This window comes from Narcine bancroftii, chromosome 4, assembly GCF_036971445.1.
Source record: "Narcine bancroftii isolate sNarBan1 chromosome 4, sNarBan1.hap1, whole genome shotgun sequence".
In the NCBI taxonomy this organism is placed as follows: Eukaryota; Metazoa; Chordata; class Chondrichthyes; order Torpediniformes; family Narcinidae; genus Narcine; species Narcine bancroftii.
Genome location: NC_091472.1, coordinates 225151155 through 225175380, shown reverse-complemented (window position 1 = coordinate 225175380; position 24226 = coordinate 225151155). Strand labels below are relative to the sequence as shown.

The 24226-nt window shown below is 46.4% G+C and overlaps 1 protein-coding gene and 1 long non-coding RNA gene across 7 annotated transcripts in view; one reads left to right on the top strand and one right to left on the bottom strand.

Annotated features, from left to right (window-relative positions):
• The window catches only part of nbeal1 (neurobeachin-like 1), a 353839-nt gene that overhangs the window by 266186 nt on the left and 63427 nt on the right, over positions 1-24226 (top strand). For all 6 annotated transcript variants that reach the window (XR_011356411.1, XR_011356412.1, XM_069934130.1 and 3 more), the window contains 5 exons: positions 1075-1224; positions 2918-3075; positions 7221-7345; positions 12350-12470; positions 19201-19346. Coding sequence is in view for 4 of the 6 variants with exons in the window: in XM_069934130.1 (XP_069790231.1) it covers positions 1075-1224; positions 2918-3075; positions 7221-7345; positions 12350-12470; positions 19201-19346 (700 nt within the window). In the remaining 2 variants the exon portion in view is untranslated. The remainder of the gene's footprint in view (positions 1-1074; positions 1225-2917; positions 3076-7220; positions 7346-12349; positions 12471-19200; positions 19347-24226) is intronic.
• LOC138761648 (uncharacterized) lies at positions 15105-20310 on the bottom strand. The gene is made up of 2 exons (XR_011356413.1): positions 20145-20310; positions 15105-15523 (listed from the first exon to the last, which is right to left on the bottom strand). It is a non-coding gene; the product is annotated as an uncharacterized lncRNA (long non-coding RNA).

The following is a 24226-nucleotide window of genomic DNA, read 5'->3' as shown; positions in this document are numbered from 1 at the left end:
GGCTGTTCATCCTCCCCTTTGAGAATGTTCTCCAACCACTCAGTGACATCCTTGACCCTAGCACCTGGCAGGCAACACTCAAAACTGTCTCTTCCGTGGGCACACCATCTCCTGTCTGCCCCATCACTATCGAGTTTCCTGTCTCTATTGCCCTGCCTGCCTGCCTGCACCCTGACCTTCTGAGCCTCCAAGCTGGTTGCAGTGCCACTGCACTGACTGCTAGCCCCTGAAAAATCACTCTTCCCCAACAGCATCCAAAACAGTTTATCTATTAGTGAGAGGAATAGCCACGGGGGCACCCTGTTCTGCCTGCTTGCCTCTCCATCTTAGGAATGACGTAATGAAAGTTTAATCTATAGTTCTCAGCATTACAGATGATCCTAAATCCATTCAGCTGCAGTTACAGTTCCTTAACCCTATCATACAGCATGGGGATCCCTGACTTACCACAACGAGCAGGAGGAGCATTCCACTACCCTCACCGTCTCTTGCTGACTAAGCTTTAAGGACCTAGCTCAGCCTCTGCTAAAGCCTCTTGATCCAAAGCCACTTGTACACTTTCCATTCCTACAATCACCACACCACTTAAGCTGCTTTTTCCTTCTACTGGCCACAGTACCAACTTGCCTCCTTTATATTCTCGCCTCCAGCTACAATGAAGTTTGTTTAAAAAAAACAAAACAACTACATTAGAATACTTGAATGAAAAAAAGGCAATAAATACAAAAAAGATAGATAATAAATATTCGCAGTTGCCGCATTGCAAGAAAATCAGTGACATTACAATTGTGGAGAGAGGCCATTTTGTTGTGTCGGAGCAGTTTAAAATTAGGTTTGTCAGGGGAGGTTCAAAACCCTGATAGCTGTCAGAAAGAAGCTGTTCTTGAACCTGGAGGTGCTGGACTTCAGGCTCTGGACCTTCTCCCCAAAGGTAACATTGAGAAGAGGTTGTGACCAGAGTGATAAGGGTCTTTTGTGATGGTGACTCTTGCCCTTTCCCAAATTCGGGGGATGGGTGGGAAGAAATTCTGGATCATACTTCATGACCTCTGGTGACTGTGTTCTTATTCCCAGATCATTCCATCGATGAAGCACTATGAAGTGGAAACATTCAGCAAAGGGCATGAATGCATGGCCGTCTTCTGGAAGGAATGCTACGAAACCATGATGGTGAACTTACACAAGCGAGATCGGGAAAAAGGAGAAAGCAAGCTCAAGTTCCAAGTGAGCGGGTGTTATGTACAAATCATCAACAGCATAAAAATATGCTTAGCTTCATGCCCTTTGAACTTGAAAGGACAAGTGAAGTCCAATCAAATCTTAAATTTCTCCCTCATCTTTGTCCTTGAAGCACAAATAATTCTGAAGTCTGGTGGAGCAGTTTTGTCTTCATGTGTTCAAAGGGCAGTGTGCATTCTGTCCTTTGCTTCCTCTAGATCAGCCTTTTGTTGGTTTTGGCCCCCTTAAGACTCTGCCCCCTTCTCTGTGAAGCAGTCAGGTTTTGGTTTCTTCTGTACTTCTCCCCTACTGACTAAATAATAAAAATATACAGAAAAATATTTGAAGTGAAAAGAAAACAAGGCTCTCTCTTAAATGAGCTGTGGCCCCCAAGGGAGCATGGCTGCTCAAGAGGTTGAGAGCAGTGGCCTCTGGGTCATGATTCCACAGTTGCTTGATGTGTTCTCTTGCCAACCATGGACTCTAATTCAAAATGTTAATTGTTTATTTGAATCCTTCATGAGCTGCCCCTTCCAATCGTCTCTCCTCCAATCCACTGAAGCTCGATTTTCCTTCCATTTTTAGCATTTTTTTCCCCATCTCCAGATTCTTCATTATTGACCATAATTCAATCTACCCAAGCTCTAAACTCCAGACTTTCTGTTAGCCTCTGTAAATCTCTCCCAAATTCTCTCTCAAACTGTTCCATGTTTTGAGTTAAATGACATTACTGATGGCTCCATAAAGTGCATTTGAAGATGTTAAAGGTTCTGCGTCAAAGCAGGTTGTCTCTTTTGTGCCTGATTGGTCACTTGGCCAAGTCTGAAATCTGTCCTTATTGTACAGATGCCTAACCTTTTATCCAGGATTCCGAAGACTGGGAACCTCCAAAACTGGCACTTGTTTCGGTAGATGACATCTGTTCATCAAAGACGGAGTTTGGCGTTGAATGTGACCCAGCGTGACCCTAGCTCAACTCCTGTGTATTCCGTCACGTTCTGCATTGATAATTTGCGATATCATCACCTAATAAGTGGCTCGTGATGGGTGCCGTCGCTGATTAGTGCGATCATTACTTTATAAGAGCCCCTTCCTGTCGAGATCATCACCACCCACCCTCCCAGTCGCACATTAGGGTTAGGGTGAGGGCTGCCAGCCAGAAGCCAGATTGAGCCAGTTTTAGTTTGAAGTTCTATTTTAAAATAAAAAATCATGAAAGTGATAATTATGGACTTTATCTAAATTCATTTAACACCCTCCGCCCCCGTTTGCGATTTTGAAACATTGCATTTGTTTCAATGGACTGCCGTTTTAAAATGATTCTGAAATCTGGAATCAGCAGGTATCTGGTCCTAATGATCCGGATAAAAGGTTAGGCCCCGTAGTACCTGTCGCAAGTCCGTCACAATGCTGTGAACAGCAATATTTTCATTATTGTGACCACACACCGGTTATTAAATTGGAATCGACATGAACTGTTCTTTATTATACATGCACAGAATGATAGAATTGTGTGAAGGTGGTCATTCATCTTCGTAAATGTTTGGATCACTTAGTTCACCTTACCTCCCAACCTATGTCCTGGCTTTAAATGCTTCTCGATCTTTCATGAAATTACTCATTGCATGTGCTCATTGAAATGCAGTGGCATTGCTCATTGGAGAATTTGTTGTAACTGTTTGCTTTGTCTCGGTGCCAGGAGTTTTTTGTTGAACCATTCACCCGCAAGGCCAGGCAGGAGAATATGCATTACAACAGCATACTGAAGCAACTCAACAGCCAGCACACTGCAACCTTGAGACAGTGGAAGGCAGCTCAGCATTATCTCACCTGTGAACGAGGACCATGGGCTGAAAAGTATGGAACTCATTCACACAGCAAAGTTCTGTTGCATAACTCAATCAGCTAATATCTTTTCAAAGACTTCTGACCAGGGAATAGCACTTTCTGCTTTCTTTATTTCCATGGTATGCAAGTGGTCACGTAGGTTACCAATCTGCTTTTTAAAGGTGCACTGCGTAATGGAAGCCAGTGGATTTATGTGGATATGCAGGTCTACCTTGACCACATTTGAGAGGGTGGGGAGCAGGCCATCATCTCAATGCTGCGTAAAGAATCTTATTTTGTTTCCATTAACTGTCATGTTTCTGCACCATAAGGGTTTGAGATTTAGAAAGGTGCTTCTGAAGTTGTGAAAGGAACAAAGAAATAAATGCCAGTTTCTGTTTTTACGTGAAACCTTCTTTCACCTCTTTTACATTTTTATTGTTTGGATGTTTTTCTGTCTACCCCTCCTGATCTGCAACATTGACATCAACTCATGTCACTGGGTGTCACACCAATAATTTTACCAAGAGTAGGGTAACTTTCTCCAAGGCACTGCTGACGAGACTGTCAGCCCATTACCTTCAAACAACTCAAAACACTGCATAAATTATTTCCCACCTCAGCTTCCTGACTTCTCTTGGAATCAGTGCTTTGAATGTTTGAACCCCATTATATCCTCCCCATTTGTCTTGTCTCAGTACCATGATTCATCCCTACCTTTTGTATAAACTTACTTGACAGCGTAGATTTCCTAAGATCGCTAGAAGACCTGGTAATTGGCAATTGCAGCAGAGGCAGGTACTGTTACTACAGCGTGGGAGTTTTAAACTGCTCACCCAGGCACTTCAGAAGCAATCTGCGAGCTTTAAACTGCCCACATGGTTACAACTGCAACATAGTCGGAGCTTTAAACTCACACAGACACTGTTACAATGTGGAAGCTTCAAACTGCAACATCACAGGAGCTTTAAACTCACACAGACACTGTTACAATGTGAAAGCTTCAAACTGCAACATCACAGGAGCTTTAAACTCACACAGACACTGTTACAATGTGGAAGCTTCAAACTGCTCGCGTAGTTACCATTGCAATAATACTGGAGTTTTAAAACCCCAGCGATCAGGCCAGCCAAACGTAAAGAAGGATTTAAAGGGACAGGGCTCAGACAGTGAGCCAACTACCAACAGTGGGCAATTAAAGAAGACCCAACCATGTGGGTGCAGAGGCCAGATTGAGACGCTGGGACCAGAGGCTTCTGCTCCCTACCATTCTACTGGCCAATGTACTGTACTTGGAGAACTCCAAGCCAGACTACAACATCAGGGAGGGCTGCGTGATGTGCTTCACAGAGACTTGGCTAAATCAGACATTCTGGACATGGCGTTGCAGCCCAAGGGCTACACCCTCCATTGCACTAACCAAACAGCGGCGACAAAAACCAGGGGAGGCGGCGTCTGTGTCATCAATTCATTGTGGTGTACAGACGTGATGGTAATGTCCCAGTCCTGCTCCCCTGACCTGGAACATCTGGCGATCAAGTGATGCCCATTCTACCTGCTGGAGGAGTTCATCACCATCATCCTGGTCACAGTGTACATTCACCCCAGACTAACATCAGGCTGGCACTGGAGGGATGGAGCACTGTGATAAACAGCCATGAGACAGCACATCCTGATGCCTTCCCGATCATTGTAGGGGACATCAAACAGGCCAACCTGAAGAAGTCTCTGACAAACCACCATCAACACATCACTTATGAGACCAAGGGAACCAAAACACTCAAGCACTGCTACACCACCGTGAAGAATACATATTGATTCATACCACAACCACACTTGGCAAGTCTGATCACTGGCTGTACAAGCAGAGACTGAAGACCACAGAACCAATGGTGAAGCCGGCGAAAGTATGGTTGAGTGAGGCGTAGGAGTGTCTGCAGGACTGTTTTGAATTTTTGGACTGGAACATATTCAAGAGCTCATCCATAGACTTGAATGAATATGCAACAGGTGTCAACAACTTCATCAAAACCTGTGTGGATGAGTGTGTGTCCACATGTACGTACTGGGTGTTCCCCAACTAGAAGCCCTGGATGGATCAGAGAATCTGCAACCTGCTGAGGGTGAGAATAAGGACTTTTAAGACCGGAAATCGAGATCTTTACAAAAAGTCCAGGTACGACCTGCGGAAAGCCATCTCTGAAGCAAAGCGGCAATCCTGAAGGAGGCCAGAGACAGGTACACGCCAGCCAGCTATAGCAGGAAGTGCAGGCCATTGCAGCCTACAAAGCAAAGGCGAACGCTATAGATGGCTGTAATGCTTCACTGCCCAATGAGCTGAACACTTTCTATGACCTCTTTGAGGAGGAGAACCAAATAATACTACCAGAATCCTTGAAAAGGCTGAGGACCCTGTGGTATCTGTCTCTGAGGCTGACGTCAGAACATCATTCATGAGGGTGAATCTTTGCAAGGTGACAGACCCTGACGGTGTACCTGGCAGGAAACTGATAATCTGCACCAACCAACTATTCAGAGTGTTCATGGACATTTTCAACCTCTCATTATGACAGTTGGAGGTCCCAACCTGCTTCAAAATGGTATCAATCATCCTGGAACCCAAGAAGAGTAGTGTGAGCTGCCTCAATGACTGCCACCCAATAGCACTAACTTCTAGGTGATGAAATGCATTGAGAGCCTGGACATGGCCAGAATGAACAAGTACCGAAGCAAAGATTTGGACCCACTGCAGTTCGCCTATCCTCACAATAGCTCCACAGCAGATGCACTATCGCTGGCTCTTCACTCAGCTCTGGATCACCTCAAACCGCAATTCATACATATGGCTGCTCTTCATCGAGTACAGCTTGGCCTTCAATACCATTATTCCCTCAGTGCTGGTCAAGAAGATACAAACTCTAGGCTTCTGTATACCCCTCTGCAGCTGAATCCTTGACTTTCTCATTGGAAGACCAAAGTCAGTATGAATTGGAAACAATGTCTCTTCCTCTCTGATTATGAACACAGGCACACCCCACTGTTCTACTCGTTATACACCCATGACTCTGTGGTCAGCCACAATTCTAATGATATCACAGTTGTCAGCAAAATCTGAAGCATTCAGGAGGGAGATGGATCAGCTCATTAATAACCTTGCACTCAACATCAGCAAAACCAAGGAGATGATTGTGGACTTCAGGAGGAAGTCAGGGGAACATAACCCAGTCCTCCTTGAGGGCTCACTAGTGGAGAGGGTCAAGAACTTCAAATTCCTGGGTGTCAACATCTCTGAGGATCTGTCCTGGAACCTCCACATTGATGCAATCTCAAAGAAGGCTTGCCATCGGCTATACTTCGTGAGGTGTCTGAGGAGATTCGGTTTGTCACTGAAGACTCTAGTAAGCTTCTACAGGTGTACCGTGAAGAGTATTCTGACCAGTTGTATCACTGCCTGATTGGGAGATGCCAACTGTCAGGACAAGAATAGACTCCAGAGGGTCATTAACTCAGCCTAAGACATCACAGGCACCAGACTTCACTCCATCAAGGGCTTTGACATGAGGTGCTGTCTTAAGAAAGTAGCCTTCTCAAAGACTCCCACCACCTTGGCCATGCCCGCTTCAAATTGCCCCTCTGCAATTGCGGGGACTGATTTACAGAAGACCTTACTTGAAGAAATATGACTTAGCATATTCTCCCACAAATGTTTATGAAACTTTTCAAGATAATAGTGATAATTATATGTTGCAATATTCATATGTTGCAATATTCATGAACAATTAGATGCAGTACACGTTCCATTAAAGGCAATGTTTGGGTTGATATTTATTGAAATTAAGGCACAATAGGGAGTGTATGCAGAGTGATGCAACATGGGTATCTATCAAACAACATCTGACTTGGGGAGAAATTTCCTCGAAGACATTTCTTGGGAGCAGAACCTTTGCCTCACTTCTCTCTGCCTCTCTGTTTTCCTCTCAAATGAAATATCAGAACTGTGACAAACCTATTGTTACTTTCTTTTACTCAGCCTCGCATTTGATAATTGTTCAAAGTTTTCCAGTTTACATGAACTATTCAGATGTTGTAGCATTTTGGTGTAGGGTATTCAATTGATTTTTAATGGAATGTTCGCTTTCTCTGCCCAACCCCCCCCCCCCTCCCCCTTTCCTAAGAAAACCAGAGTCGATGTGCTGGAAATTGTCCAGTGTGGAAAATTATTCCCGGATGAGGCTTAAGCTAGTTCAGAACTATAACTTTGACCCCCATACTGACGCAAGTGCACTACGTGACAACCTTGGTAAGTGTCAGTTTAATGTTAATGTACAGATAATGAAAGAAAAAAGGTGATCCCATGCATGGATTCCATTCTATTCAAAAAGGAAATTTGGTACAGAGCTGATGCTTCAGCAGTCCCCGTTGATTCTGTGCAGTTTGATAATGTTTTTATTTTAGGAAAGTATAGATCAAGTTCCTTGGTGTGCGTGATCAATCCTGGATCTACAACAGCTCCTCATTAGTCAGGAAGGTGCTCTTGGACCTCCTCAGGAGGTCTTGTCCAAGAGTGTAGGAGCTCTTGAACCTCCTCAGGAGGTTGAGGAGGACAGCTCCCATTTTGACAACATTTTATAGTCCTGTCCGGCTACATCATTGTGTGGGACGGAAGTCAATACAGAGGATCATTAAAATGGCCAAGAACATCACTGGGTTCTCCCTTTCCTCTATTGACAATATTTCACTGGGAGCATTGCTTAAATAGAATTATTGAGGAAATCTGCCATCCACCACACAGGATATTTGATATACTACCATCAGGAAAGAGGTACAGGAGCATCAAGATGAGCATTGTCAGGCTGGAAATAGCTTCTTCCTGCAAGCTGTGAGATTGATGAACATTATCCTGTAACCTTGGGTCTTTTATTAATGGAATTTAGTAAATTATTCCAGAATAGTTATTCATGTTTATTTAATACTGTGCTTTTTGTGTATGATTATCATGTGCTTTGTATTGCGTGTGTGCCCTGTGGTCCGAAGAAAAATGTTTCATCTGGTTGTATATGTACCATCAGATGGTAATGAATTTGAACCAAGTGTTTCTGCTACTTCTCTTAATTAAAAATGTTGAGGGTTGAACACCAAATGGAACAGGCAAAATTATTTGCACCCTCCTCAAAGTCAATATCTTGCTGCCCTCCAGCAATAGGACTATATTCACTGGAACAGCAGTGAACAGCACAGAAGACGGAACACCTACCTCTGTGACTCAACAGAAGCTTTTACCCATGCCTTGCTCCGTTTTTCTGGCTCCCACCTTTTCATTATTCACCTTCGTAAATGTCAAAAGTCATGGGGAAACAAATAAAACTGCAGATGTTGAAATCTGAGACAAATGCAGGGATGCTTCTAGAACTTAGCAAGATAAGCAGCATCGATGCAAAGACAGCTAATGTTTCAGAACTTTCCATCAGGGGAATAACAGTTATAGTTTCAGGACCAATCAGTTCTGATAAAAGGTATTTGAAAAATAGTTGAGGAACCCTACCACACATTAAATTTTTTTCTCTTTCCACAGTTGCTGCCTGACCTGCTGAGTATTTCCAGCATTTTCTGTTGTAATTTTCATTTCAACAATATACCTTTTTCTTAATAAATGAGAACATTGCTAGGACTGGTAGCCCAGAGGCTGCATAGGCTGGGGATTTTTCTCCCTGGAGTGTAGGAGGCCAAGGGAGTGACCTTGTAGATGCTATGCTGGGCACAGAGAAGGTAAAGAGTCATAGCTAAGAGTAAGTGAATCTAAATCTAGAGGACATGGATTTAAGTTGAGGGGAGGAAAGATTTAAAAGAAATGTGAGCGGTATTGTCTTCACACAGGAGGTGGTGGGTATATGGAATGAGCTGCCAGAGGACATTGTGAAAGCAGGGACAATTGTAACATTTAAAGATCTTTGCATAGGTGCATGGATGGAAAATATTCAAAGGGATATGAGCTGAATGCAGACAAATGAGATCAGCTTGGTTGGCAATGACAAAATAAGTGAAGGGTCTGTTTCTGTGCTGTATAACAGACTCGCCAAGGCAAATAGCGCCTTTGGAAGACTACACAAAAGAGTCTGGAAAAACAACCAACTGAAAAACCTCACAAAGATTAGCGTATACAGAGCCGTTGTCATACCCACACTCCTGTTCGGCTCCGAATCATGGGTCCTCTACCGGCATCACCTACGGCTCCTAGAACGCTTCCACCAGCGTTGTCTCCGCTCCATCCTCAACATCCATTGGAGCGCTTTCATCCCTAACGTCGAAGTACTCGAGATGGCAGAGGTCGACAGCATCGAGTCCACGCTGCTGGAGATCCAGCTGCGCTGGGTGGGTCACGTCTCCAGAATGGAGGACCATCGCCTTCCCAAGATCGTGTTATATGGCGAGCTCTCCACTGGCCACCGTGACAGAGGTGCACCAAAGAAGAGGTACAAGGACTGCCTAAAGAAATCTCTTGGTGCCTGCCACATTGACCACCGCCAGTGGACTGATCTCGCCTCAAACCGTGCATCTTGGCACCTCACAGTTTGGCGGGCAGCAACCTCCTTTGAAGAAGACCGCAGAGCCCACCTCACTGACAAAAGGCAAAGGAGGAAAAACCCAACACCCAACCCCAACCCACCAATTTTCCCCTGCAGCCGCTGCAACCGTGTCTGCCTGTCCCGCATCGGACTTGTCAGCCACAAACGAGCCTGCAGCTGACGTGGACTTTTTACCCCCTCCATAAATCTTTGTCCGCGAAGCCAAGCCAAAGAAGAAGAAGAATTCTACGTACAGTAAGTAAAACACGACTGTCTGCAGACATCATGATTGAAATAAAATGCAATGCTAGAGAAACTCAGCTGGTCAAACAGTGTACTTCATGTTGCAAAGATAAAGATAAATAACCAATGTTTCAGGCTTGAGCCCTCCTTGATGAAGATGAATGGAATCTGAATAATTATGTAAAATCCATATAGTTACTTTGAGTAACCTTGTGGGTGTATTGGAAGTGAGACCACAAACAGGTAGTTTTCAAATTCTGAAATTTCTGCGTGAAAATACAAATCCATTTTATTTTGATGAAAATTCTTGTTAGACTTGGTCTAACATGTTATTAAAACAAGTATCTGAGTAAAAGTTGAATTGCCAAAACAGGAAAAGTAATATTAAATCTGAAATTTACTGAGATTACTTCTGCTGCACAACTTGTGATTCAAAATTCACACTGCTGAGTACTTGTGAGTTAACCCTCTAAATTGGAGGGTCAAATCAGAGTGAAAAGAAATGGCCGGGCAGGGTGAGTCAATTTCAACTGAGCAGATTTGAGAGCCCAGCCAAGTTAACTCACCAACTGGCCTCTGGTGGTGTGAAATGACAAGTCCTACCATGAATGATTAGTGATATTAGTGCCTGCATGCTTGCGTCAGACTGGCAGATAAATTTCACAGCCCTGGCAGCTGTGCCCTAACAACCCCCCCCCCAGCGGCTGTGCCCTGACAGCCCGCCCCCGTCCTGTCCTGTTGCCTGACAGCACACCTGTCCCGTCTCGCTGCCTGACAGCCCCCATCCCATCTTGCTGCCTGACAGCATCCCGTCCTGCTGCCTGCGGCCTGCGGTTGTGTTACCTGGTGGAGTGGTGTGAGGGAGTAGGGCAGGGGGAGCAGGCGGCGTGTGGGAGAGGACCTCGTGAGGGGAGAGGGATGGGGAGCGCTGCGTGAGGGGAGTGGGCTGTGGATTCATTTCAACAATAAACATTTGACAAATTAATCTGATTGTGATCTTGTGTTTAAGATAATAATTTCTACTAAAGCTCTGACAGCTATGAAATGGAACAGTGCAGTCAACTGGCTATCTGAGCTCTGTACATAATATGCTACTCATAACGTCACTGCTAGAGGTGGGACCCCCCCTCTTAAAGTCCCGAGTTGCAGAATTCCCTGCAAATAATGGTGCGGTGTGAAACGCTGCTGGGTTCTGCCTGTCCTGTGATTTTTTTTTCCCATTTCCTAGGCAGGCCAGCACTGAGAAAAGGGCTAAACAAACTCTGGAGGGAAAAAACACTAAAAAATGTCAGATATTGGAATCTTGAATAGACAGTGAGCTGCTTGCTGGAGGAACTCAGTGGGTCAGGCAGGATCCACGAGTAGAAATGGTCAGTCAGTTTTGGGGTCAGAATCTGGAGTCTTAATAAATGGTCTCAACCTGAAACGTTGACTGACTATTTCTACTCGTGGATCCTGCCTGACCCACTGAGTCCTTCCTGTATCCTCATTGTTTCCTCAAATTCTGAAAAATAACCACACAGGATGAAAACTTTGATATTATTGCTCCATTTGGTTTTCACTCAATCTCAGTGTTATCTGCCTTGGGTATTTTTGTCTCAGTTGATTCACTGGGGTTCAAGTCCGGGTCCTGCTATCTACCATGAAGCTTTTCTGGTGTATTCAGTTTTCGATTACAGATTTATTGTAAGAGAACACACATGACATCACACAACCTTGAGAATTAACACTAATTCGTAGTGCAAAAGAAATTAGAGGGTAAACGTAAACAAACCGTGCAATACAGAGAGAACAAAAAGAAAATCAATAAAGTGCACAAGTAAGAGTTCTAAATGAGTCTCTGATTGAGTTTGTTGTTGAGGAGTCTGATGGTGGAGGGGGAGCAGCTGTTCATGAACCTGGTGGTGAGAGTCTTGTGACACCTAGACCTCTTTCCTGATGGCAGCAGTGAGAACAGAACATGTGCTGGGTGGTGAGGGTCTTTGATGATTGTGGCTGCTCTTCAACAGCATTGTTCCCTATAGGTGTATCAATAGTGGGGAGGGTTTTGCTTGTGATATTTTGGGCTGTGCCAACTACCTTTTGGAGGGCTTTATTCTACGCCGTGATGCAACTGGTCAGCACATTTTCCACCGAACCTCTGGAAATTTACCAGAGTTTCTGATGTCATACCAAATCTCCGCAAACTCCTGAGGAAGTAGAGACGCTGACGTACTTTCTTCATGATGCCATTAATGTGTTGGGTCAGGAAAGATCCTCCGAGATAGTGACTCCCAAGAACTTAAATGTGCTGTCTCTCTCCATCTCTGATCTTCCAATGATCACAGGATTGTAAACCTCTGGCCTTCCTGAAGTCAACAATCAGTTTTGGAGACATTGAGTGCAAGGTTGTTGTTGAAGCATCATTCAACCAATATACATTATACATTATGAAATCCAGTTCTCTTCCCCCCCACCCCAAAAAAAAACTAAACTGAGCCCATTCTGAATCTGTGCAGGGGTCCAGCAGACTGTGCCATCCACTGAATCGTTGCTGCTGGAAGCAGTGAAGCAGGTCAAGGTCAGTGACCTGGAAGATGATCGTTTGGCTGATGAAGATCTGAGCATGCCTAGTAACATGTAAGTCCTTCTGTATAGATGTAAACTGTTGAATTGTCCCCTCTTCCAGAAGTGATTGGTACATGATGTAAATGTTTAATCATAGGACGAACAGAAAAGATTGAGAAAGATTTTGAAAGCAGGTCCAACAGCATACTTCATGTAACAAAGATACATAACCAACGTTTGAAACCTTCATCAAGCTATTCATTGATGAAGGGCTCAAAAGTTGGTTATGTATCTTTGCTCCATAAAGTATACTGTTTCTCTAGCATTTTTTTTACTTCAATCACCGACTGGAATCTGCAGACGTTTGTGTTTTATTCAGTGTTATAAATGTTTCCTACCTTGTTCAAGTGTTTCTTTGGCTTGGCTTCGCGGACGAAGATTTATGGAGGGGGTAAATGTCCACGTCAGCTGCAGGCTCGTTTGTGGCTGACAAGTCCGATGCGGGACAGACAGACATGGTTGCAGGGGAAAATTGGTGGGTTGGGGTTGGGTGTTGGGTTTTTCCTCCTTTGCCTTTTGTCAGTGAGGTGGGCTCTGCGGTCTTCAAAGGAGGTTGCTGCCCGACGAACTGTGAGGCGCCAAGATGCACGGTTTGAGGCGATAATCAGCCCACTGGCGGTGGTCAATGTGGCAGGCACCAAGAGATTTCTTTAGGCAGTCCTTGTACCTTTTCTTTAGTGCACCTCTGTCACGGTGGCCAGTGGAGAGCTCGCCATATAACACGATCTTGGGAAGGCGATGGTCCTCCATTCTGGAGACGTGACTAGACAGCGCCGCCTGGTGCGACGCTTATCCTGAGTGGCTCAAGTGTCCACTGAACCCATTTAGCATTGGTATGGCATAAGCTCCTTGCAAAGGAACTAGATAGAACTGTTGCAAACTCTAAAATACCAAAAAGATTCATTGTGGTGAACCGCACCACTCTATTATCCCCTACAGGATCAGGAGTTCCCGGTAACTGGGGGACACAAAGAACTCTGGGAGGTGCCTAACTTCAGAGGTTGGGTGATTTTGATAGTGCATCAACTATAATTAATTAAACTCCTGCGAAGTCCCATTATACACAACTTCTGTTGTGCTTTATTCACTGCACCCTCACTACACCATATTTTTAAAGTTAAATAGGAAAGTCTGCAGACACTGTGACTGTAATGCAATACACAAAAGTGCTCGAGAAACTCAGCAGAATCTACAGAAAGCAAAGGGTAACCAACGTTTCTGGCCTGAACCCTTGATGAGATGCTGTGTGAGCTGCTATGTTTCTGCAGCCCTTTGTGTATTGCATCACATTATTAAAGCTGCATTTTATACATTTTGGGATTTATTTCTTTGTCTTTCTGGTGAAGAACAATGTCATCTTTTGATTAGCCAGCAACAACTAGAGAATGTTGAGTAGAAATGCAGTTGATTAGCTAATTGACTTAGGCAATTTGGACTGTGCTGTCTCTTTGTAGTACAGGTTGTACCTGTTGAATCTGGCAATGTCTGGACCTGGCCATTTCCGGACCACAGAAAATGCTGGAAGGCAGAAATTGACCCTAAGGGAACCTCCAATGTAAAGATATCAAAGGTGCTACAAAACATAAAACAGGAAATAATACTGTGGGGCGGCATGGTTAGCGAAACGGTTAGTGCAATGCCTTTACAGTGCCAGCGATCAGGATGTTAGTACGAACTCCTTAGTACGAATCCCGGTCCTGATTATGACATATTCAACCTTTACACCGCCAGTGATCGCGATCGGGGTTCAAGTCCCGCATTGTCTGTAAGGAGTTTGTACCAACAGTGGCAGATTCAAATTGTGCCAGTCCACAGGAGTTGCCACACCACAGAGCACTGGACAATAATTATTTAAGAATTTTAGAACCTTACCCATGTATTCAATAAAGCTACAAAAGAAAAAAAAATTACTCGTGGTATTTATAAAAACTCATCCCTCCCTCCCTTCTCCCTTCCAACCACCCACCACCCTCCCCCACAAAATATATCAAAGAAAGAAGAAAAAAAGAGTTAGGAAAATTCAAAAAGAAATATAAAGTCTCAATACCAATAATAATGGAACTGAGGGTTAAATAATTCCTCGACATCCCCTCCTGGATCTAGTAGCATAGTGAGGTCCAAGATGGCTGGGGGAAGTTCTGTTGCAGTGAATGGCTGACCAAACTTCAATGCAAGGGATACCCTTTCTGCGCTTCATGGCACATGTTTGCTAGATGGCCATTCACCCTACTCTCCCTTTGACAGGTCTTATTTTTCATCCTGCAGGGTGATTAGCCACCCTCTACACCAGGTCGTTGTGTACAATGTACACATGCACCAAACTTCTTGCTGCAGCTGAACAGGGTACTTGTGTATTAAAAAAATTCTAATAGTAAACATAATTTAATTTTAAAAAAACAAATACGTAAGATTGATAATAATATTCACAGTAATTCTAGTCCAAAAAAAAAGTGACCTGTGATAGTGCAGGCAGACACTGTTGGGGAAGTCAAAATTATTGTAACAAGAGGAAGTTCAAGAGTCTGATAGACTAGTCTAAAGGTTAAGGCTCATGGAATCCAAGACTTGGTGGTGGGAAACAGGGTAGTGTAGCAGTTGCTACAGCTGGAGAGGTTACGCTGAAAGAAGAGACACACACTATGGGAGTGAATTCAATACTGGTTCATTGTGCTGGCAGCTCTGCTCATAAAGGGCTCAGATGCCCATCTCTGATGTTATCGTGCCACCTGACTGATGGCATTACCATCCGCTTCCTTGGATTGGTCACTTAATGCTATCCGGGGAGTGTCCAATCAGTGAGTTCCTCTCATCCCCAGGTGTGGCTCTTTCCCGAGCTCCACTGTACCGGATTGGCTGCCACTGGCCAGCCCAGCAGCTGAGTCGAGTGCCAACTTCGAAGTGTGTACCCCATCTCGGCTGGCTGTGTAGGCCACGGGTTCCTGGTGTCAGTTCGCTGCTTCGGTTGTGGCACGTTCGGCTGTCGACTATGGTAGCAGCAAAAGGATGTATTTTCTGATCGAAAGTCTGTGACCAATTGTATCGCACAGGGGTTGGTCCAGGTGCTTCTGCAGTTTGGATATGAATGTTGGAGGAATGCTCAGTAAATTTAAGGATGACATGAAAACTTGTGTAGTGGATAGCAAGGAAGGTTAACTAAGGCTTTCAGTGGGATACAGATCAGATAGAAGGTTGGCAAATGAAACTTAATGCAGACAAATGGAAAATGATGTATTTTGGGAATTCAAAACACAGAAATCTCAGGTTCCAAGTTTATAGTTCCCAAGAAGCAGCAGCAAGGGTGGATAGGGTGGTGAAATGCACACGATCTTCAAACCCAGCAAGAGATCCATCTGTGCCACTGAAATGTCACTTATTTATTTCTGCAATGACTGCAACAGTGAATATTTATTTATCCTTTTATCATTATTATCTCTTTTTCTGCCTTAACGTATTATGGTAACTTTTATCCTATTGTAGTTGGTGTATCATATCTATCTACTTGGCTGCAGCAAGCAAGAATTTCAGTACATCTCAACATTGCACTAATGTACATGTCAATAAACTCTTGTCATCGTTGCTGCATGCTTAGTCAGAGGTCAAGGAAGAGAATAATCGTTGGGGTATTACAAAATATTGGTTAGGCCACACCTGGAGTACTGTGTGCAGTTCTCATCTCCAAACTGTAGAAAGTGGGTGGTGGTGCTGGAGAGAGTGCGGAGGAAACTCATCAGGAGAGAGTGGGGGGGGGGGCCGCGATCTAAATTAATTTTAATTTAAATATCCAGTAAATCATAACCAGTTAGCATTAGTGAGTTACAGGTAAGAATGTTTAAGTACATCAATGTGTTTAACCCAAATTTTACATTTTTATAAAAATTTATATTTTTAAATCTCTTCTTCTTTGGCTTGGCTTCGCGGACGAAGATTTATGGAGGGGGTAAAAAGTCCACGTCAGCTGCAGGCTCGTTTGTGGCTGACAAGTCCGATGCGGGACAGGCAGACACGGTTGCAGCGGTTGCAGGGGAAAATTGGTTGGTTGGGGTTGGGTGTTGGGTTTTTCCTCCTTTGCCTTTTAATAAATCTATTGGCAATACAAATATATAAGGGAAGTTTTCAGCTGTTTGTGTTATTTTCAATGGCTATTTATTTTTTGTAATCTAAATTTGATCAGTGTGATTTTCTTCTGGGTGCTCTGGTTTCTTCCTGCCCTCCAAAAATATATGGGGTTTGTGGGATAATTGGTGTATTTGGGCAACACAATCCAATAGGTTGGATGATCCTACTATTGTGTTATACCTCTAAGTTTAAAAAATAATAAAATGTGGACCTAGTTTTAATACAGTTCAGCCATAGTGGAAAGCTTCAATTCAGGAAACTAGAAGTTAAATATCTGCTGTCCAATTATTAGATCCGTATGGGGCAGTGATGGGTTGAAACTAGCTTGCAATTCGTGTGCTCAGACCTAACCATTGTTGCTCATCTACTCAGCGCCTTGCTTTTTCAAGGGCTGAGGTGGGGTGACTCATGGTTCTTTATCTCAGGTCTCTGCTCAAATAAACATGGAACACAAATAAAACAGCAGATGCTGGAATCTTGAGCAATACTAAGAAAAGCTAGAGGAAAACCAGCAGGTCAGGCAGAATCCATGGAGAGAAATGAGCAGTCAACATTTCAAGTCTGGCCACTTTCGAGAATAAATGTGGTACAGCATCTTAAGTGCAAGATGACATTTGTGAAAGCATGTGACCTGAAGATTGCATTTTATAGCTTATTGTAATAAAGGAGATTGATGGGCACATTGACATGAAATCACTGGTAGACTATGGGTGGCTATCCATGGAACCCCTCCTGGTAAACTCATTTTACATTTGTTATTTAATTTGTGAACCATATCACACTAACTGGATTCCTAATGCAGTAATTTTGAATTGATGCCTACTCACCTGGTATGTTCTGCCGGCTTCTGTGTTCCAAACCCTGATTGGGGACTAGGAGGGTGGGGATTTGTTCCGGCATGGACTAGTAGGGCCAAACTGGCCTGTTCTGTGCTGTATATGGTTATATGGTGGGAGAATGGAGGGGTGCCACGATCAGTGGGAGAATGGGGGGGCTGCGATCGGTGGGAGAGTGGGGGGGGCCACAATCGGTGGGAGAGTGGAGGGTCCGCGATCGGTGGGAGAGTGGGGGGGCCGCGTTCGGTGGGAGAGTGGGGGTGCGCGATCGGAGGGAGAGTGGGAGGGGCGCGATCGGAGGGAGAGTGGGGGGCGCGATCGGAGGGAGAGTGGGGGGCGCGATCGGAGGGAGAGTGGGAGGGGCGCGATCGGAGGGAGAGTGGGAGGGGGCGATTGGAGGGAGAGTGGGAGGGGCGCGATCGGAGGGAGAGTGGGGGGCGCGATCGGAGGGAGAGTGGGGGGGGCCACGATATGCCGCTACTGTGAATGCCACTCTGGTTCGCAGCGATGGCTCAATGTGGGAGCGCTGGAACCGCTCTGGTGCCTGCAAAACAGTTCCAGTGGCGTGGGAGATTATGGTGAGGAAGATGGCCATTGATTCCGCACTACACTCCCTCATTGAGCCGTGTCCGCGAACCAGAGCAGCACATTGCATCAGCAGCACACCGCTGGGGGAAGGGAGGCATGATGACGCGGTGGATGGCGACTGATGGTAGAGATGGCGATTGATGGGAGGTGATGACTGCTGGGGGAGGGGAGACTGACGGCTGATAGTTCCCGTGAGTGTGTGATGTGTCACATACTGTTTCGTCGTTGAGGAGGGATTCCCCCTTAAATTGCTGGGCTGGCGATTTAATGGGTAGATCCCCCTGTGATTTGAAAGGTGCCCCAGTAATCGCACCTGGGCCCCAGGAGGGCTACTGAGATGCTGTATTTTGAAAGGGGCTTCTGAGTTTCCTTTCTTGCTCTTCAGAGCATTGCAAATGCTTTCTTTGCTTATTTAGCAATTATCTTTGGAAAAAGTTACTAATCAGATCCTAGTTGAAACTACTTAACATTTTGTTTAATTAAAGGAAATTTCTCTTTCCCTCAGGTTCTTTTGCCATAAAATTTGAACATGATTAATGATTCCACTGCAGTTTATCCTTATTTTATCAAATGTTTGAACACGTTCGTTCTTTTTGAACACTCCTATTAGTCTCTGAGTAACTGAAATCCCATCTCTGGTTCTATTTTCAGAAATGTAACCCATAATTCCTATGGGAAGAAAATCTGCTCCACATGAGAATTTTCCTTTGTGCAATCTGTTGGGCCTTTCTCTCTTCAATTTTAATCATGCAGTGTTTTAAAATCTGATTTGAATGCTATTTTATTCAAGTTGAAGTTTATTGTCACCTGTATCAAGATGCACTGATCAGGGTTTGTTTTGCAAGCAGACCAGTTAGACATTTTGTACCTGGTGGAACAAGTAAGACACAGTGCAGAAGTACAGTTGCAGAGAGAGATCAATCTGTAGAGAGCAAAGGCAGCATAATCTTTCTCATTTGAGGTTCAGTCAGGAATCTGATAATAGCAGGAAAGAAACTGTCCCGCAATCTTGTGAATCTTCTTCCTGATGGGAGGGGGGGGGGGATGAAGAGAGAGTGGCTGGGGTGGATGGAATCTTTTAGCATGTTAGCTGGTCTTCCAAGGAAGTGCGAGTTACAGTTGGAGGGGAAAGTGGGTACGAGTGCTCTGATCTGTACGTCCACTTTATTTCAGTCACTTTTTAAAAATTCTTCCTTCCGCAGAAACGAGGAGGAGCAGAATCAGAAGGAAAAGCTGGTGATCGCGGAAGACTGTGATTTGATTACCATCATGGATGTTGTTTCAGGGCGCCTTGAAGTCACCACCCAGCACATCAATTTTTTTGATGGAAGTGCAGACAAAGAGGAAGGTAGGAGATGACCCACTAAACCTGATGTGGAATTCACCAGCTGGAGGTCTCCATGGCAATTAAATTAAAACCCAAATGCTGTCTAAAACCAATCCAATCCCTGCAATTTGACCTTGAGTAATGACCTTTTAAAATCTTGGAAGACTTCATTATAATTACAAAAAAAAATTGGAGCATGAAAAAGGCTTTTTGGAAAATGGCCAAAAATCATATCTGTAACCAGAGGGGATGGATTTAAGGTGAGGAGTAAGAAGGGAATCTGAGAAAGAATGTTTTTCACCCTGGAGGTAGGTGGTTGCAGTCTGGAGTGCACTGTCCCAGGAGGTGATGGAGTCAGGTCCTCTCACAACACTCAATAGGCCCCTGAGTGAGCACATGAAAGCAGGCTGTGATCAGTGGTCCAATTTGATGAGAGTGTGCTGGACAGCATGGAAATTGGGCCAAAAGGACTGCTTCTGTGCTGTTAATGGGAGCTTATTAATATGAAACGACATAAGGGAACAAGGAGAAATGTTTTACACAGTCAGTTGTTATAATCTGGAATCATCTGCTTAAAAGAATAATGGTAATAGATTCAGTGGTAACTTTCAAAAGTGAATGTGGCAAGTTAGCGTAGCATTTAGCACAAATCTCTGTAAGAAGTTTGTATGTTCTCCCCATGACCTCTGTGGCTTTTCCTCCGGTTTCCTCCCACCCTCCAAAATGTGCGGGGTTGTAAGTTAATTGGGTGTAATAGCATGGCATGGGTTTCAATGGTTGGAATCAGTTTCTACCATGTTATCAATTAAAAATAATTACATTGTGGCGGCGCACATCCTCATGGCAAACCGGCCCCGCTTGTATTGTCACGTGGCGGGGCACCCATGGGGGAAATGGTGTCATCAGAGGTTTCTCTCCGACTCCAGCATCCCTTCCAGTGCACACCCTGGCCAGCGATTATGATGTCACAATGCACCAGGTGACTGAACTCATGCTGCCCTTAAAGGGGCATGCTGAATTTGAGTAAAAACAGTCATTAATGACCCTCAACGTGGTGGCTGTATTTCTTCCACTGCTCACACTGCCACAGTGGTGAGCCCGATGAGCCCAGACATTTTTCTGGACTCAAAACATCATGGATTCAGCAGAGGTTAATGCTGTCTCCATCAAGCTTCCCCCTTTTGGACCCACCGACTGAGAACATGGTTCGGGCAGGCAGAAGCACAATTTCAACTCCACAACATCTCCTCAGACATCACGATGTTCTATCATGTCGTGAGCGCTCTGGAGCAAAATACGGCAGCGAGGGTGGACAACATCATCCACCACTCCCTGGAAAGACCCGATGCTTGGAACTTTTGGGCCAACTCCCAGCAACGGGGCTTACAGGCTCCTTCACCTAGACGTAGTCCGTCAACGCTGATGGACGAAATCCTAGCCCAGGCGGAAGACCACAAGCCTTGTTTTCTCTTCCACCAGATATTCCTGGAACAGATGCTGGAGGACATCCAGCTGCTCCTCACAGATGACTTCTCGAACCCGAGGAGAGCAGCAGCCCGTACAGATGCCCTCTGATGCTCAAAGAGGGAGAATGAGGCAGCCCTCAACCAGGTGGCACGACCAGCAGCCAGCCGACCACAAGCCGCTCCCAAGACCAAGCCAGAGGAGGGCCAGTCGACCTGGTGTTTCTACCACCAGCGCTGGGGAGCACAAGCCCATAATGCTGCCAGCCCTGCGGATTTCAGGGAAACAACCAGGCCAACCATTGTTGATAGCTGCGACGACTGGCCACACAAACAGGCTCCTTCATGTGACGGACAGATCCACCAGCCACCAATTCCTGGTGGACACAGGGGCTGAGCTCAGCGTCCTTTCCCCCCCACAGCATTAAAGACTCGCACCCAATTTTGAGGTCCAACCCTGCGGGCGCCCAAAGGCTCCGCCATCAGGACCTATGGCACCTGCAGGGCACAGATCCAGATCGGGAAGGAGAAGTTCCACTGTAGGTTCGTCCTAGCCTCCGTGGGCATCGCGCTGTTAGGGGCTGACTTCCTCAGAGCTCACGGCCTACTGGTTGACATGAAGGGCAAAAGGCTGATCAACGCCCAAACGTTCCACTCCACCTGACTGGACACAGCAGAAACCCGCAGGCCCGAAAACGCCACCATAGCCGCTGCCGGGGATGAGTTCGACGAGATCCTCCACGAATTCCCCGCCATCTTAGAGCCACGTTTCAACGCTGCCATGCCCCAGCATGGGGTCTTCCATAACATCGCCACACAGGGCCCCTGCTGCACGCTAGATCCAGACGGCTGCTGCCTGAGAAGCTCCAGCAGGCAAAGGAGGAATTTTCCAGGCTCCAGGAACTGGGAATCATCTGGCGCTCAGACAGCGCCTGGGCATTGCCGCTCCACATGGTCCCAAAATCGTCTGGGGGCTGGAGACCATGCAGGGACTTCCATCAGTTGAACAACGCAACCACCACCGACAGGTGCCCAGTGCCCCACATACAGGACTTCTCTGCCAACCTCCACGGCGCTCGGGTCTTCTCCATAGTGGACCTCATGCGGGGATACCATCAGATCCCGGTGCATCCAGATGACATGGGTAAGACTGCCATTATCACTCCTTTCGCCCTCTTCAAGTTCCTGTGAATGCCCTTCGATCTAAAGAACGCAGCTCAAACGTTCCATCACCTCATGGACATGGTTGGAAAAGACCTGGACTTTGTGTTCATTTACCTGGACGATATTCTCATTGCCAGTTGCAACCATGACGAACACAAAGCCCACCTCCGTACATTCTTTGCCCGGCTGGCGGACTTCGGCCTCACGGTCAACGCGGCCAAATGTCAGCTTGGCAAGGAGTCCCTCCAGTTCGTGGAGCACACCATTTAGGCGGCTGGGGCCGTGCTGGTGCCTGAGAAGGTAACAGCTGTTCAATGATTTCCCAAACCCTCCACCCTGAAAAGCCACCAAGCGTTCGCGGGAATGGTGACGTTTTACTATCGTTTCATCCATGGAGCTGCGCGCACCACGTGCCCATTGTTCGCGCTCATAGCCACCAAAGAAAAGACTTTATCATGGTCAGAGGAGGCAGACAGGGCTTTCATAGTGACAAAGACGCCACGCCACACTGGTGCACCTGCGGCTGGAGGCGCACACGGCGCTCTCTGTGAACGCCTCAGCTATGGCAGTGGGAGAGGGGGTTTTGGAACAGTTGCTAGATGGACAATGGTGCCCGCTGTTCTTTTTCAGCAAGCAGCTGCACCCGCTGGATCTCAAATACAGCTCCTTTGACTGGGAGCTCCTGACACTGTATTTGGCCATCCACCATTTCCGCTACTTCCTCGAGGTCAGGACATTCACAGCCTTCACGGATCACAAGCCCCTCATTCAAGCCGTGGCGATGGCCAAGGATCCGTGGTCCGCCAGACAGCAGCGCCACCTCTCGTACGTGTCAGTTTATGACCGACATCTGACACAGGGCCAGCAAGGACAATGTGGTGGCGGATGCGCTCTCCCGTCCAGCCATCAACACTCTTGCGCCAGGCCTGGATTACAAGCAACAGGCTCAGGTACAGAGAAACAATGTGGAGACACAGGCCTTGCAGACCACCATCTTGGGCCTCAAACTCAAGGATGTCCAGGTGCCCAGCAGCCCAGACACATTGCTCTGCGGCATCTCAACTGGCATGCGGCGCCTGGTGGTCCCATCGGACTGGTGGGCGAAGGTCTTCAGTCTGATCCACGACCTTGCTCACCCACCGGTAAAGACAACCGTGCGGATGGTCGCAGAGCAGTTTGTGTGGCACAGGCTGAAGAAGGAGGTGGCGGAACTGGACATGAACTGTACCAGGTGCTAGACCTCCAAGCTCCAGCGACACACGCGAGCCCCCATCCAGAACTTCAACCTGGTGGTTTGCAGATTCCATCACATCCACGTTGATGTTGTCGAGCTCCTGCTGGTGTCCAAGGAGCCTCGTTACCTCCTCACGGTGGTGGATCGGGCCTCATGGTGGCCGGAAGCCGTCCCAATTAAGGAGGCCTCCACGGAGATGTGCGTCAGGACTCTGGTCAGCTAATGGATCACCCTTTTTGGAGCCCCGGCGTACATCAACAGCAGGGCGCAGTTCATGTCTGCCCTGTGGACTCAAATGGCGATGCTCCTTTGAGTCTAGCTACACCACACCACACCATGGTGGAGAGTTTCCACAGGCACCTGAAGGCATCGCTTATGGCCAGGATCTCCGGACCAGACTGTGCAGACGAACTACCCTGGGTCCTCCTCGGGATTAGGACAGCACCCAAGGAGGACCTGCAGGCTTCAGCAGCGGAGATGGTCTATAGTACACTGCTTTCCCTACCGGATGAGTTTTTCAGCCTAGACCCTGACACCACGGCCACCGACAAAAACCTGCTGGCGGTCTTATGGAGGCGACTGGCCTCCCTAGCTCCCCCACCCCTGGCACGCCACGGCACCCTGCTGTTTCATCTCCCCAAAGAGCTCGACTCAGCCCAGTTTGTTTTTGTGCAGAGGGGACCACAAGGTGCACCACTACAGCGATCGTACGAGGGGCCATACAAAGTCTTCACCCTGGACGTTGGGGGAGAGAGGAACTTTCCACAGTGGACCACCTGAAGGCAGCCCATCTGGACATCACAGCCAGTGCAGACGGCCGCACCCAAGCGCCAGGGCCAGCCGCCAAAGCTACAGGACGTGTAGCCGGTTGGGGGGGCTTGTGTGAACCGGCCCCGCTTGTATCACCACATGGCGGGGCAGTCATGGGGAAATGGCATTGTCAGAGGTTTCTCTTTGACTCCAGCACACCCTGGACAGCGATTATGATGTCACATTGCACCAGGTGACTGAACTCATGCTGCCCTTAAAGGGGCGTGCTG